This window comes from Cibotium barometz, chromosome 23 (genome assembly GCF_041138505.1).
Source record: "Cibotium barometz isolate CiBa-2024 chromosome 23, ASM4113850v1, whole genome shotgun sequence".
NCBI lineage: Eukaryota > Viridiplantae > Streptophyta > Polypodiopsida > Cyatheales > Cibotiaceae > Cibotium > Cibotium barometz.
This window is the reverse complement of record NC_141068.1, coordinates 29,923,017-29,939,155: the sequence shown is the minus strand read 5'-3', so window position 1 is coordinate 29,939,155 and position 16,139 is coordinate 29,923,017. Positions and strand designations below refer to the sequence as shown.

Below are 16,139 nucleotides of genomic sequence, written 5' to 3'. Positions count from 1 at the left end.
GAGGCGGCATTTGAAAGATCGTTCCAGTCATTATTGACCAAGACATCGTCTTTAGTGCCCGATGCTAACCGCGTGACACAGACTTACCAGGAGATTTTGGAGTCTGTGAAAGACAAGTTGGCCAAAGCACAAGAGGCCTATTCTCGGCAAGCCAACAAGGATAGAAGGGATGTGAAATTCTCTGAAGGGGATTGGGTAATATCTTAGGATTATGAAATAGAGGTTGGAACACGTGGGCAAACAATGCCCAAAGTTGTTTCGGAGTTTTGGATCTTTCTCCACTTTGACGAAGATCAACGAGGTGTCCATGAAGTTGAAGTTGCCGTCCAATTGGACCATGCATGATGTGTTTCATGTTGCCTGGTTAAAGCACTATATTGGAACTCCTCCCATAGATGTCCAAGATGAACCGGAACCCAATATTGTTAACGAAGCCGAAGTGATGGTTCCATAACAGATCCTTTTGCACCACTTCAAGCATGGCTCCGGCTGTAAAGAGCGTCAATTCCTCACGAAGTTTCGGGACCAAGACCCGAGGGACAATTTAGCTTGACAAGAACTTCTTTGAAGATGATCCAGCATTATTGACGGACTATTTGGAGGCTATGCAGCTTCTGTCAAGTTAAGCAGAAGGGGATGTCATGTGCATCCCCCACTTGGATGCCATGTGGCCATATCTGTACAACAAGTGCAAGTCTTAGGGTGGTAACTGGCCCTTTGTGAGCCCTTGTCTGGGAGAAGTCAGCTAGGAATCCATTGTAGATGCTCATGGTCAGGTGTGCATGTCCCGCACATGAAGTTAGTGCATGTCCATTTGTAACCCTCTGGAATGATATGCACCAGGTTAAAGTTAGGAAATGGACTCTTCAGGAGTTTGCCTCATGGACAGCCATGGAAGGCCTGTTCAATAGCTACCAAGGCTAAGCCAAGGCCTTAGGCCCAGCCATAGCACATGGGACAGCCCTATGAGGCTCTAAGAAGCCATGTTGGCCAGCAGCAAGGCTGCCAAAGCTCACATGTGTGAAAAAGCGCTACTTTTATTGCTGATTTACCCAGTTGTGAGCAGGCCGACAACCATATGAGCAAACCGATTGGCAAACAAGGGGCATATATAAGTGATGGGCAACATAGAGCATAAATCATCTTATTCTATCTGCAAGTGCTGAAGTCCAAGGGATGGAAACAAGCCAAGAAGGGCCAAGCAAGGTGGAAAGTGTAGATCAAGAGAGTTCCTTCAGGCTGAATGCTATCTCAGCGAAGGAAATACACCATACATGATGGGGGCCCCACAGAGGATATTTGGGACCAATTATGTGTATTTGTCTCCTCTCTCTCTCTCTCTCTCTCTCTCTCTCTCTCTCTGCACTCTTACCTTCTCTACATTGTGCTATTCATCGTCAAGAACAAAGGGCCAAAAGTATTTATCAAAGTCTCTTCTGTAAGCTTCCGCAGGTTACATGCATGTGCTGCCCACTTGTGTGTGACCTACAGACATGTAGGTGTGCCACATGAGCCAAGGGCATTGACATCTCCATCCTCAACAACAAAATGTATCATAAAATTATACATTGGACCTCGGGAAAATCGAACTTGCACACTGAAATAGTTTTTGATAGTTCAATGCACATTTGTACTTTTAAATATTTGGGACATCCAGCAGCTTAGATGACAGCTATTTGCAGCCGTTTGTTCTTTAAGCCTGTAAATTGTGCATGTGTATGACATATAGATGATAAAATTTGCAAGAACTCTGCCACGGATACATGATGCCAGCAGACTGTCTTTCTGTATTTTGTAAAATGATAGGTGCAAGACAATGCTCCAAGCATGCTTATGTTGATATGGCACCTGTAATGTGGTGTTTGAGGCAAGTCGAAGTGCATCCATGTTTGCCAGGCCTGTGTCAAGAGAGGGAAACATTCTGGTGACCATTTCTGTCTAGATGTTGGATATGGGAGTTAAATGTCATATTTGATTTTGCCAGGGGAAACATGGTAGATGCCTTCAGGATGAACATATTGCAAACCAAAGATCTTGGAACCTGTCCTGTGCGGCAAATTGGTGGCTGCTCATTTTTGTACATGCGTATCAGCAATGTTTACATTGTCATTGTTGTCAGCAGTAATGCAAATGCGGCATGTGCATTAAGGTTCGTGGTAGAGGTATGCCAATGGGAATTTGGAGAAATATTTGCAGGCAAGTTTTTCGTTATTGCTTTCTACTTTTACTTGTCTAATGACGAAGTCTGACAACCAGGCGGTGACTCTTTTCAAGTCATATTTTGGGGGGGCATTTGATGAAGATGCAATTCGAAATAATTTTGTGCTTATATATGAGCTACTGGATGGTATCCTATTGTCTTGCCCGATCCTGTGTCTTTCTTTGGGTGTCACTTTTGAACATGGGAATGCTTCTGAAGGTGTACAATGGCACTGCCTGGAACATGTATGCAGAAATTATGGACTTTGGCTATCCTCAGAATTTGTCTCCTGAAATTTTGAAACTTTACATTACACAAGAAGGTGTTCGCTCTCCTTTCTCCTCGAAGGTAGTACCTTGCTACGCTGCAGGCTGGTGAAGGCTTGTGCAAGTTCTTGAGCTAACCTAGCTTTTCCTAACTTAGTGTAATGGCTAAACTTGTGCTGTTTCCTCAGCCACAAGATTCAAGGCCTCCAGCAAATGCAACACTTCAAGTGACTGGAGCAGTCGGTTGGCGCAGAGAAGGTCTAGTTTACAAGAAAAATGAGGTGTTTTTCGCTTGCTCCCTACAGTAGAAAATATTGCTTTACCTTTACGGCTTGAGGTCTGCGTATACCCAAATTATTCTGCCATTTCATCCAGTCATTTCACCTTTTGCAGGTCTTTCTTGATATTGTGGAAAGTGTAAATCTTCTGATGTCTTCAAAAGGTAATCATGTCAACCTTTGATATTTGGGCACATGAAAGCCTTGTTTTTATGAATCATTTTTACGTAATATGCCACGAGTTTACATTGGTCTCCACACACATATTACTCACTAAGCTCAACAGTTTCAGTTCCATGTTCATAAGGCCTCATTCATGTTTTGAAATTGGAGTTAAGTGTGGGAACACCCTCTTAGCCTAGGAATCTTCCCTTGAGGTAAGCACTGATGTCACACCTCATTTAATAAGGTCAAAGAAGAGGCTGTACTTTCAGCCCATAAAGGGGGCTTCATTGTACTCGTTTAATCATCAAGCAAACTAGTATGTTGTGTCCAATCACTGTACTTCACTCTCTATCATCATCATCTCTCTCTCTCTCTCTCTCTCTCTCTCTCAGTTTTGGTCTCATAGGCCATTATGGCCTCTTAGAGACGCTAATATATCGTTTCATTTCATTTCATTTCTCTCTCCTACACCTTCATCTTGCCATAACCTCCATATCCTCCACAGCTATTAGTCCTCTGATCCAACAATTCGAGCGAGACTTCATTGTTTCATCACTTATTGTTTCATCACTTTTAGGGTGTGACATTGTTGAGATTACATGGTGCTTGAGAGAGAGAGAAAGAAAGAAAGAAAGAAAGATATATTAGCGTCTACTAAAGACCCAATGGGCCTATGAGACCAAAGTGATACAATGATGTCCATGGCATATCTCATCATGGAATGGAAAATAAAATAGAAAGAAAACATAAATATAGCTATCTCACTGGGGTAATACAAAACTGTCCATGGAAACTCGTCATGGAATACTAAGAACATAAAAACATGGGAGCAACATCAGCTCCGAGTAGATGGTATACCACTCTCCAAAATGTGAAGCATGGGGCTGACGAGTATGGCCAAAAGGTCTCCTTCAGCTATGTCACGTGGAAAGGCAGCTCGATGGCGGCGGAGCATGTCCTGGATCTCGAGCTGATGAGGTGATCGTGGCCGACGGGGGGGTCGAGGGCGTTGGGCACGTTGGAGTGCAGAGGCTCGGTCCGAGGTAACTCCTCTCAGGCGAGGTAGGTCCAGAGCAGCTCGTGGATGGTCCACAAGATCCACTATGTCGGTATCCTCCACTTCCTGGGTCCGGAAGAAACTGGTGATGGCTGGCTGCCGAGGGAGGGGGCGGGGTGGCTGGGGCCCGTGTCTCAAGAAGGTGTCCTTGTGTCTGCAGAGCTCAAGCAGGAAGAGGCCCAATGCTGTCTTCAAAGTGCCTTCGTACGATGCAACTGTTGTGCCAATCTCTCGGAGCATGTCATCCTTCCATTTCTGCATCTCTTTTTTCATTTCCGTGTGCATCAAGGCTTGGGCTAATTCCATCTCAACCCGTACTTGGGCTTGCATTTCTCCCTTCAATTGGACATATATCTCTTCCTTCAGCGTTTTGTATATCACTTTCCTTTGGGCATGCATCTGCTCGGTCCATTCCTTTTCAAGCTCCTATCGCATGGTGTTCATCTCTGTCCTTATGTGAAGCTGTAGCTCCTCATAAAGGGCCTCATCTCGTCGGGCCATCTTCATAATCCTTTGTGAGCCAAGGGACATGATTCCTTCCCTCAGTCTTCTGCGGTAGGCATTTGGTGCCTTCGTGGGGGTGTGAAAGGTTGTCTCACCATCCTGTTCCCCCTCTAGGGGTTGAGACACGTTTTGCCCTACTAGTTGCTGCCTTGGGGGCCTGAGCAAGGGTGGGCACCTTACTGTACCTTCTGCCCGACTGTACCTCCTGCACCTTATTGTTTGGGGGGCAGATGCACCTTACTGTACCTTCTGTCCGGCTGTACCTCCTGCACCTTACTGTTTGCACCTGCGCAGCCTGCCAATAGGCCTCCAGTCGTCCCTTCTGCGCTTTCTGTAACTACTTGCAAACCCAAGCGCCTCCTGCAGTCCTATTTGCCTACAGCCCAAACTTGGTAAGCACCTGCGCAGAAGGTGTGTGTGTCTGTGTTGTTGGTGTTTGAGTGAGCGCTATCGCCGCCACTGTGCATCACCGCGTCTGCTGACTGTGCAGCGCTGTGTCTGCTTCTGTGCGCTTGCTTCTTGCGCCTTCGCTCACGTCTACAAGAATATCCACCAACCTGGACTGCACATATGGCGAACAGCAGCGAGGCAAAGGGCGAACACCTAGCAGTTGTTGCCCATCGCTGAGCGCGCCCCTTACTGCCACTTGTGCCTGCCCATTGCGCTGCTGTTGGTGTCGCACGTACCCAGCTACGCTACGCTAGCAGCGCGAAGCGCGAGCAGGGCAAGGTGCACAGGTTCACGCCAGAGAGACGCACAGGTTCACGTTCAAGAGAGAGAGAGAGAGAGAGAGAGAGAGAGAGAGAGAGAGAGAGAGAGAGAGAGAGAGAGAGAGAGAGAGAGAGAGAGAGAGAGAGAGAGAGAGAGAGAGAGAGAGAGAGAGAGAGAGAGAGAGAGGCCAAAGTCGGCCTATGAGACAAAAAAATAGTACAACTGTGTTCTTCCGGTCATCGGAAGAAAAGAAACAAAAGAAAAAGTGTGCATGTGTCTGGATACAACTGTGAATCATCATGAATCGGTGGAGCCCATATACAAACAATATAAGGGGGGTGGGGATGTGGATGGAGTGCTAAGGCAAGATGCATCTCTATATGCTGAAGGGGTAGTACAAGCATGCTATGCAGATCTATGTCTAACTCCATCCAGTGCCATAAGAGGGATATAAGATATCATACATCGCCGATGCTGAGGCTGTGAATGGCATGAACATGTACCCTGAGTCTGAATGAAAGCGAGCTAGCCTCTCCTGTGTCTCCATCTGGTGTCTCATTCGGATAGCTGCTATCTCTCGGTGACGGAGTCGGGGTGCTCTATGTCCAGTCTGTCTAGGTCTCCTCCTGGCTCTCAATTCCTCTGCTCTCTGTGGAGTCACCCCACGTGGTACATCAGCTGGCACTGGCGTAGCTCTCTGGAAGAAATCTATGAGCTAGGATTGTCTCCCACCCCTAGTGGGAGCGGGTGTCTGGAGGAGTCTCTCTCGAGAACTATGAAGCTCTAGTAGTAGTCTGCCAAGCTGTCGCTGGTCCGAGGCCTCCATCAACTGATGTAGTGAAGAGTGCTCCTCAAACAATCCTGCATATCTATCTCTGACCCCCTGGTGGGCTCTACATCTACATACAAAATGATCCCGAGTCTTCACCTCCTCGCGGCACAATCTGCATATCCGCTCAGCTCTAGGAACCCGTGCCGCTCTCCCAGCCTCTATCTCTAGCTGATGTGATGAGACTCGTAGCTGTCCAATAGCAATGCGAGAGCTGTGTGGCATGTATACATCCATGTACCGCGGTCGATGTATAAACCCATCCCCTGAGATGCTCCTAAAGTGGTCTCTGTAATACAGCATCTTCGGTGGTAGTGGGCTCTCTGGTGCTGTCCATGTCTCCTGTATGTAGTGCTGCCATATGTCCTGTCTCATCACTCTGTTCCTCTCATTGAAAGAGAGGTAACCTCGTGGAGCAGACTGATCATACTGAAAAGGTGGCAACCGCTCAATGTCTATCCCATGATGTGAGAACCACTGTAGCATCTGTGCATACCAAGATCCAGTGTGTCCAGCCTCGGCCAGCTGTCTGGATGCCTCAAAAGCTCAGCGGGATAATCTCTCCATGGGCATCTCCCTCATCCTGTATATAAAGGAGATCGTCTGGAACAATGCCTCCACTACCATAGGTGGTGCAGCAAACTCAGCTCGAACAATGTCGTGCGGGACGGATGGTTTGCTGCGTATCATCCTTGAGAGCATCAAGATCTGTGGTCTCTCCAGCTGTACCCATGTGGAGGCTGCAAGCCCTGGTGCCCAAACCACTGCTGCATACATCAAGGCTGGTGTCACTAATGTATCAAAGAGCCACCCCTTCGTGCGGGGTTCCTAAAAATGTGCTTGATGACACTGACGCTCAAGGTCAGCAAGAGCTGCATACCCCTGGGTCACTCTTGTCTCGGACTGCCTGAGCCATGGAGAAGCGTCCAGCTGAGCTAGTAAATGTGATGCCAAGGTAAACATAAGAGCTCACCACCTCGACCCGCCCTCCTGCTAATGTGAGAGTAGTGTGGCTCCTGACTGCAGGTGAAGTGTGGAAGATCATAACCTTGGTTTTCCCAAGGTTCACTGTGAGCCCTTGCTGTGCGCAGAAGTCATCAAGAGCCACAAGGTGTCTTTGAAGCCCACCCTGCGTGTCGGATACCAAGACGATGTCATCAGCATAAAGCATAACATGGACAGTAATACCTGATAGCTCAACCCCAGAGCCTTCTCCCTGTGTGATGTAATCGACCACCTCATCAATATAGAGCCCAAAGAGCTTGGGGGAGAGCGGGCACCCCTGGCTGCTTCACACCAATGGTGCTAGCAACTGTGTCGGACAAGCCTCCTGGGCATCAGACTCTCCCAAAGACCTGCTCATATAGCCTGTATATACCCCACATCATGTCTGAAGGTATGCCTAGTGTCTGTAGTCGCCGAAAGAGGCGCTCTCTGGGCACAGTATCAAATGCCTTGTGGAAATCCACAAAGCAACAATAGAGCCGTTGCCTGCGTGCCTTGGCCTGATCAATCAGGCACCTCAATGTAAAAATGTGGTTGATGGTCGAGAAGGCTCGACGGAAGCCTGCCTGGCCTGCTGCTCTCAATCCCCCAACCTCTGCATGAGTGCTCAGCTCTGCCTCCAAAACTGCCCCGTATAGTTTGGCCAATATATGGCCAATCATGATGGTCCTGTAGTTCCCGGGGTCTAGTACATCTCCCGCTTTATGGATCGGCACAATGGTGTGCATCGTCCACTCAGCCGGAAACCCCTCTGACAGAGCTCTGTTGAAGAGATGAGCAAGAAATGGTGCCAATGTATCAATAGCATAGATGAGATGCTCTCCCTGTAATCCTGTATGATCTGTCGCCCGTCCATGTTGGAGTCGGCATATGGCCCTCCTAACCATAGGTGGGGTGAAGAAGGTGGAGACTGTGGAGCATGGCTCTGTGGGCTGTGGTATAGGGGGCTGTGCAGGCACATCATAAAGTCTCTCTGCATATGTCTGCCAGGTCTGAGGATCGGCAATAGGTGTGGGAGGACGGGGCTCTCTGAGTCTCCTCCAAGCAGCAGCAGCATCTCTGCTCATGAGCATGTGATATGTGTCCCAGTACTGAGCCTCCTCATAAGCTCGCCGCTTACGGCGGGTGAGAGTATGCATCCTCCTGCCTGCCTGCCTCTGGGTGATCTCCCCGCGAGCCCTCTGCACTCGGAGACTGCGGTAAAGGTTTTTGCACTCATCATCATACCATTGGTTCTGGGGCATGCTCCCAGATGTAGGTGGCCGTCCTGTCTGTATGTGGTATGGGAAACTCCTCGCGGCTGCGGAGTGCAGTACTTGTGAGAGCTGGGAGGTGAGCATGGCCATGGGTGCCGATGGATCTAAGGCAAATAGCTGATCATGAACATGGTAGTCGTACACCTCGGTTAGGTCCTGAGTGAAGTGAAAAATAGTGCGTGGTGGCTGTATGATGGGTGGGTGGGTCTCCAATAAGCTCCTGAAAGTGAGGGATAGGTATGTATGATCCGCCCCAATGGGGCATGGTGGTACGGTGAAGTGGGACACCATATCTGCTGCCTCTCGGGATCCCATCACATAATCCACTGTACTACTGCCGCCTCCCACTGGAAAGCAAGTCAACCCACCTGAATCTGGCCACTGAGTCATCCCGTTATAAATAACGAGATGGTGTCGGGTCCCAAGCTCCAGCAAATGTTGCCCATATCCAGTGCTGTCAGCTCCTCCATCAGCGGAGATCCGAGTGGTCCCTGTATCCTCTGTAGCTAGCGGCTCTAGTCTCAAGGGATCCTCAAAGTCATAGATCTCGCACTGTCTGCTCTGAGTCCGTGCATTGAAGTCCCCCATCAAGAAGACTTCTCCCAGTGTCGAATAGTGTAAGATCTCCTCAGATAAGACAGAGTATGGAGACTCACTAGCCTCTCCTCCACCCGGCTCCTCGGTGGTGGCAAACCGCGACCACTTCGGAGGAAAGTAGCAAAGGGCGATATAAATCCATCTGGTCTCCGAGAGACGTAAGCTAATCCTCATGTATCTCGCCTCTGAGTCTCGTGCTACGACTCGAACATGCTCATGTAACCCATGCCTGAAAAGCACTGCAATACCTCCTGAACCTCGGGAGGTGGCCTGTCTCATCCCCTGTCGGTGAGCTGACTCCCACTGATAGCCCTCAACCCGTGGTAAGTCCCTCTCCGGGCTCTCATGTGTCTCTGTCATCAAGATGATACCCCGGCCCTCCATCACCTCCTCAAGTCTCCCTGGATGTGTCCATAGGACTCCATTACAGTTCCAGATTGCTATGTGTATCTCTTTGTCTTCATGTTGTTTCCTCCGTGTCTCATAGGCCAGATGGCGCTATTCGACCCTCTTCCCATCAATGTAGATGTGACCATCCCTATAATGTGCCTTCTTCCCTTCTTTGCGTGCCGCCTTGATCTTCGGCATGCATAATCTTCTGTGCTCCAGTTGCATCCATGTGAGATCATCATCGAAGTAGATGGGGTCCCCTGGCAAGCTCCTCAAGATAGCCCGTCTTCTCATAAAGCTCATCCTACTCTCCTCGTCCGGGAACTGTAGCACTAAGGCCTTGCCTTTGGTGGAGTCCTTTGGGGTTGTCCTCCATACTCTGGTGAATGGGAGCGGCTCATCCTCCTTTAGTCCTAGCTTGGTACATAGGTTCCGCCCGTCAATCTCGGGCGTGGAGGTAGTGCTCTTTGGTATCCCTGTGACTCGGATGTTGAGGCGCCGGATCCGTCGCATCTTCTCTTCATCAAGAGTAGACTGCATCATGTGTACATCTTCTTGTACCTCCTTCTTGATGTTCTTCTTCATCACTTGTACATCTTCTTGAGAGAGAGAGAGAGAGAGAGAGAGAGAGAGAGAGAGAGAGAGAGAGATTTTATTAACGTCTTCCAAAAGACCGAACTCGGCCTATGAGACAAATCGGAGTACCTGTATGGGGTATCCTCTGTCATCCCAACAAAATGAAAAAGTATTGAATAAAAAAGTTGAATCTTGGTGTGCAGGGGATGGAGCTCTACTACTAGGAGAATGCAAAGCTATATGCATGGAGTATATTAATGTCTTCCAAAAGACCGAACTCGGCCTATGAGACAAATTAGTGTACCTGCGTGGACCTGTGTGGGGTATCCTCTGTCATCCCAACAAAATGAAAAAGTACTGAACTAAAAAAAAAGCTGAATCTGGGTGTGCAATAAGTACAATGAGCGGGGGGGAGGGGATGGAGCTCTACTACTAGGAGAATGCAAAGCTATATGCATGGAGTATACAATCATGATATGCAACCTAGCTAGCTCCATCCTGTATCATACTGGGGGTATAAAATGGTATACATCAATGAAGGTCGTGTCCACAGCTCCCTGAAGAACATGCCTGGGTCTGGGTCTGCTCTGAAGCGAGCCAGTCGCTCCGCACCCCCTCTGTGAAACTGAGCTTTGATCTCTGTCATCTCTCTCTGGTATAGGCGTGGTGTCTGAAAGCCAGGTGTCCTCTGTCTCGTGCGGGCTCTGAGTGTCTCTGCTCTTTGGAGAGTAATTCCCTGCTGTGTAGGGGCTGGGAGTGGAATGGATCTCTGAAAAAATGTAGTAATCTATGTCTGTCGTCCCCCCTTTGGAGTTGTCTGAGCCTGTAATGATGTCTCTCTGTGACACTGTATGTCTAGAATGAATCTCCCAGTATGCGCTGGTCTGCTGCCTCAAAGATCTGGCGTAGGGAATGTGGCTCTTTGAAATATGCTCTGCATTTGCATACATAATGCTCCTCACTCTCCACCTTCTCTCTGCACAATCTGCATACCCTCTCCTCTTGGGGGATCCGTGCTGCTCTGCCAATCTCAATCTCCAATCGATGTGATGAAACTCTAAGCTGACCAATAGCCACTCGGGAGCCGTGTGGTAAAAAGCCCTCCATGTATCTAGGCCTCTCTATAAATCCATCATCAGTGATACTCATGAAGTGATCTCTGTAGTATAGCATCTTCGGTGGAAGAGGCTGTGTAGGCGATATCCATGTCTCGTGTATAGAGCTGCCATAGGTCCTGTCTCAATACTCTGTTCCTCTCACTATGAGAGAGACGGATATGTGGTGCATCCCTGTCATACTGGAATGGTGGTAGATGATCCATGTCTAGGCCATGCTGTGAGAACCAATGTGTGATCTGTGCATACCATGATCCTTTGTCTCTTGCCTCAGCCAGCTATCTAGATGCCTCAAAAGCTTTGTATGACAATCTGTCGTGTGGCATCTCTCTGAATCTGTCTAGCAGGCATATAGTCTGGAATATGGCCTCTACCATCATAGGAGGCGCAGCAAACTCTGCTCGGATAATGTCACGAGGTATCGACGGTTTGCTGCGTATCATGCGTGCCATCATGAGGGCCTGTGGTCTCTCTATTTGTGTCCACCAATGGTAGCAAGGCCTGGTGCCCATACTGCTGCTCCATACATCAGTGCCGGTGTGACTAATGTGTCAAATAGCCACCCCTTCGTTCGGGGCTCCTGAAAATGCGCCTGGTGGCGCTGTCTCTCTAGCATAGCCAATGCTGCATATCCCTGTGTCAATCTAGCTCTGGCTGCTGAACCCATGGTGAAGCGCATGGCTGTTGCCTAGAAGGTAACCCCTAGGTACACGTATGATGTCACCACCTCCACATGGCGTCCTGCGAGAGTGAATGTCAGCTGACTCCTGCCCTGTCTCGATGTATGAAAGACCATAACCTTGGTTTTTCCAAGGTTCACAGTAAGACTCCTCTGTGTGCAGAAATCATGGAGTGCATGTAGATGCTGCTGTAGACCTCTTGGAGACTCAGACACTAATACAATATCATCAGCATACAGCATAATATGTACCGAGGTACTAGCTAGATCAACTCCATCTCCGCCTCCCCGTGTAATGAAGTCAGCCACCTCATCAATGTATAACCCAAATAGCGTGGGGGAAAGTGGGCATCCTTGCTTCACACCAATGGTGCTAGCAATAGTCTTGGACATACCTCCTGGGCATTTGACTCGCCCAAAAACCTGCTCATATAATGCATAGATGCCCCATGTCATATCTGCTGGTATGCCAAGAGACTGCAGGCACAAAAAGAGCCTCTCTCGTGGTACTGTGTCAAATGCCTTGCGGAAATCCACAAAGCAGCAATAGAGCTTTCTCTTCCTCACTCTGGCCTGATGAATCATACATCTCAAAGTGAATGCATGGTCAGTGGTAGAGAAAGCTCTCCTGAAGCCTGCCTGCCCTGATGAGCGTGAACCTGCTCGCTCAGCATATAAGCTAAGTTCTTGCTCCAACACTGCACCATAGAGTTTGGCCAACACTTGGCCAACCATAACCGTCCTGTAGTTGCTCGGATCGAGCATATCCCCTGTTTTGTGGATCGGCACAATGGTGTGCATCGTCCACTCTGCAGGCAAACCCTTTGCTAGTGCCCTGTTAAACAGGTGTGCAAGAAAAGGAGCCAAGGAATCTACTGCATATATGAGATGCTCACCATGTAGGCCCATATGGTCGGCGGCCCGTCCATGCTGTAGGCGGCGGATAGCTTCCTTTACCATTGAGTGGGTAAAGAAGCTAGCTGTGGTAGGCCGAGGCTCCTGTGGCTGAGGTATAGGTGGCTGCTGTGGGGCGTGGTATAGGCCCTCTGCATATGTGTGCCATGTCTGTGGGTCTGCAATGGTATCGGTGTCGGGGGCTCTCTGAAGTGCCGCCATGAGATAGGGCTATCTCTACTCATGAAGAAATGAAAGATCTCTAGCTCCTGTATCTCTGTGAAGGCCCGCCTTTTGCAGCGAGTAAGTCTCCTCATTTCTCTCCTCGACTTCTGCTCTGTGATGGCTTCCAAGGCTCTCTGTATGTGGAGCCGTGAGTATAGGGCTTTGCACTCGTCATCATACCATCTGTTCTGGGGCATAGTCCCAGATCTCGCAGGCTCTCTTGAGTGGACACAATGTGGGAAGCTCTGTAATGCAGCCGTGTGTAGGAGTGATGCCAGCTGGGCTGTAATGGTATCCATAGGTGTTAGGGGATCCATGAGCAGGAGCCCATCCTCTACTCTGCCAGTGTATATGTCTGCCATGTCATGTGTGAAGTAGATGGTAGTGTGGCGTCGGTATGTGGGGGGCTGGTGATACCGGTGATCCGGCTAGTGAAAATGCCAAGTATGTATGATCTGCCCCAATAGGACGAGGTGGGATGGAGAATGAGGTGACAAGCTGTGATGCCTCCAAAGACCCCATAATGTAGTCTACCACTGTGCCTCCGGTCCGTGTATGACCCCCATGTGGGAAGCATGTCAGCCCTCATGATCTCGGCCACTGTAGCATCCCGTTATAAATAACGAGACGATGCTTGGCTCCCAACTCTAGTAAGTGGTCTCCATAATGTCCTTTGTCTGGTCCTGTGTCCTCTGATGCCCGACTAGCCCCTATCTCCTCTGGATCCACAGGGTGGAGGATCTCCATGTCATCATAGTCATACACCTCACATTGTCTGCTCTGTGTGTGGGCATTGAAGTCACCCGTAAGAAATACTTCCCCTAGTGTAGAATAATGCATAATCTCCTCTGACAGACAAGTGTATGGCGAGGCTCCTGTCTCCTCCTCCTGTGTGGCATGTCCTCTGTCATGACATATGAGGATCCTGATGGAGGAAAGTAACATAGGGCTATGTATATAACGCTGTCCTGTGAGAGCTGTAAGCTGATCCACATGTATCTGGCCTTTGGATCCTGTGCTACCACTCTCAGTCTCCCTTGTAGCTCCCGTCTGAATAGAACTGCTTCTCCCCCCGACCCTCTTGAGGTACCCTGGCGCGTGGTCCTCCTGTATGCTGACTCCCACTTCTACTCGAGGTAGCCCTCTCTCTGGGCTTTGATGTGTCTCTGTTAGAAGTATGATGTCTCTCCCACCATAACCTGCTCCAGTCGTCTAGGCTGCACCCATAGTGAACCATTATAGTTCCATATTGCCATGTGTATCTCTGTCAGTGGCCTGGTCTGTGTTCCATGGGCCCCAAACCGCTAATCCATGGGCCGGCCATCAATGATGACCCGACCATCTCGATAGAAGGCCTTCTTGCCTTCTCTCCTCGCGTGTAAGACTCGTGGCATGCAAGCTCTCCTATGCTCTAGCTGCATTCTCGTGAGATCATCATCCAAGAAAATAGGAGCTCCCTCTAAGCCTCGTAGTATGACCCTCTTCCTCATGAAGGTGACCCTCTCCGTCTCTCCTGCAAACTGTAGGATGAGGGCTTGCTTGCGTGTTGAGTCTTTCCCGGCTCTCCATGCTTTGGTGAAGGGGAGAGGGTCCTCTTCCTTGTAGCCTAGCTTCATGCATAGAAGCTGTCCATCTTTCTCGGGAGTGGAGTTGGGTGTCTCGGCTATACCTGTGACTCGAATGTTGAGGCGGCGGGCATGCCTCATCTTCTCCTCCTCAATGGTGGTGTGAATGATTTGATGTTCTTCCCTTTGAGTCTCCTCCCTCACTTCTTTGCGGATGTTCTTCTTCACCACCTCAACCCATCCCGACTGCTTGGCTTCGAGTTTTCCCTCCATGTCCTTTGTGATCTCCTTGGAGATCTCTTCTTTGATGGCCGTGAGAGTGTTCTCATTGATCTCCCCTTCTTGCTTCTCGGTGTTCTTGACGGCTACCAGTTCCACTTTCAATGCACTCACCTCCTCCTTGAGTGCTGTGTTCTCTTGTTCAAGGCCCGTGACCCGTGCTTCGAGGGCCATGATGTGCCGGTGTAGTTTGTTCTCCACCTCATTGAGGTTGGAATCGGATGTCTTCTTGTTCTCCTTGATTAGTGCCTTCATTATCGTCTGGAGGGCCTCGAGTTTCTCTTGGAGACTGGGGGCCATTCCTCGAGATTACTCTGCCCTTCCCACAGGCAGGGAGGAGAGAGAGAGAGAGAGTTATGTTGTTGCCTTGGGGGCTTGAGCAAGGGTGGGAAAACGGGCACACAGGGCCTATCGGACAGGCAGGCGGGCCAACATAGCGCCAGCGACAAGGGTGGGTGGGGAAAGGGGCGCACAGGGCCTACCGGACAGGCAGGCGGGCCAGCATAGCGAACAGGGAACAGAAGCGGGTGGCAGTGGGCGGCTACGCACAGAGGGCGGGCGGTGAACAGTGAACAGAAGCGAGCGGCAGTGGGTGGCTACACACAGAGGGCGGGCGGCGAATAGTGAACAGTGAACAGAAGCAGGTGGCAGCGGGCGGCTACGCACAGAGGGCGGGCGGCGAACAGTGAACAAAAGCGGGCAGCAGTGGGCAGCTACGCACAGAGGGCGGGCGGCGAACAGTGAACAGAAGCGGGCGGCAGCGGGCGACTACGCATAGAGGGTGGGCGGCAGTGGGCGGCGCGAACAAGGAACAGAAGCGGGCGGCAGCGGGCGGCTACGCAGAGAGAGAGGGAGGCGCAGAGAGAGAGGGAGAGGGCAGGGGGGCTGGCGGGAGAGAGGGCGGGAGGGAGGGCTGGCGGGCAGGAGGAGGGGAGGCGGAGAGAGAGAGAGAGAGAGGGGGCACGGGGAGGCGCAGAGAGAGAGGGAGAGGGCAGAGGGGCTGGTGAGAGAGAGAGAGAGAGAGAGAGAGAGAGAGAGAGAGAGAGAGAAGAAGAAGAAGAAGAAGAAGAAGAAGAAGAAGATATATTAACGAAGAAGAAGAAGATATATTAACGTCTTGCAAAAGACCCAATGGGTCTATGAGATAAAAGGTATATTATGTGTCCATGGAATCTCATCATGGAAAAAAAGACATTATAACAAAAAAAGAATTAATACTAATCCCTAGGTAGATGTAGATATGTATGGATCATCAATGATCATCGTCATCTTCATCATGGAGGATTATCGTTCTCATCATCATGGATACAAAGTGGGTGTAGAGGATATGGGGGTGTGAGTGTGGAGAGGGAGCTATCCATGGATGTGTGGTAGGAGTCCATAAAGGATGTCCAGCTTCAGTGAGGGGGTGAGGAGGGCCTCTAGATCTCCAAGGCCAAGGAGAAGTTGGGACGAGGTAGCAGCTACAGATGCTCGGTGGTTAGCGAGGATCTCATCAAGCTGGGGTTGGTGGGCTTGGGGTGCTTGAGGTCCAGGGGGGTGTCTGGC

General features: G+C 49.9%; 1 protein-coding gene across 5 annotated transcripts in view; it reads left to right on the top strand.

Moving 5' to 3' along the window:
* LOC147625835 (AP-2 complex subunit mu-like) overlaps positions 1 to 16,139 on the top strand; it is a 79,695-nt gene that overhangs the window by 36,499 nt on the left and 27,057 nt on the right. For 4 of the 5 annotated variants that reach the window (XM_086817408.1, XM_086817409.1, XM_086817407.1 and 1 more), the window contains exons 2-6: positions 1,985 to 2,162; positions 2,257 to 2,347; positions 2,454 to 2,548; positions 2,655 to 2,747; positions 2,860 to 2,908. In XM_086817408.1, the coding sequence (XP_086673534.1) occupies positions 1,985 to 2,162; positions 2,257 to 2,347; positions 2,454 to 2,548; positions 2,655 to 2,747; positions 2,860 to 2,908 (506 nt within the window). The remainder of the gene's footprint in view (positions 1 to 1,984; positions 2,163 to 2,256; positions 2,348 to 2,453; positions 2,549 to 2,654; positions 2,748 to 2,859; positions 2,909 to 16,139) is intronic. The other variant, XM_086817410.1, reaches the window with a different exon arrangement.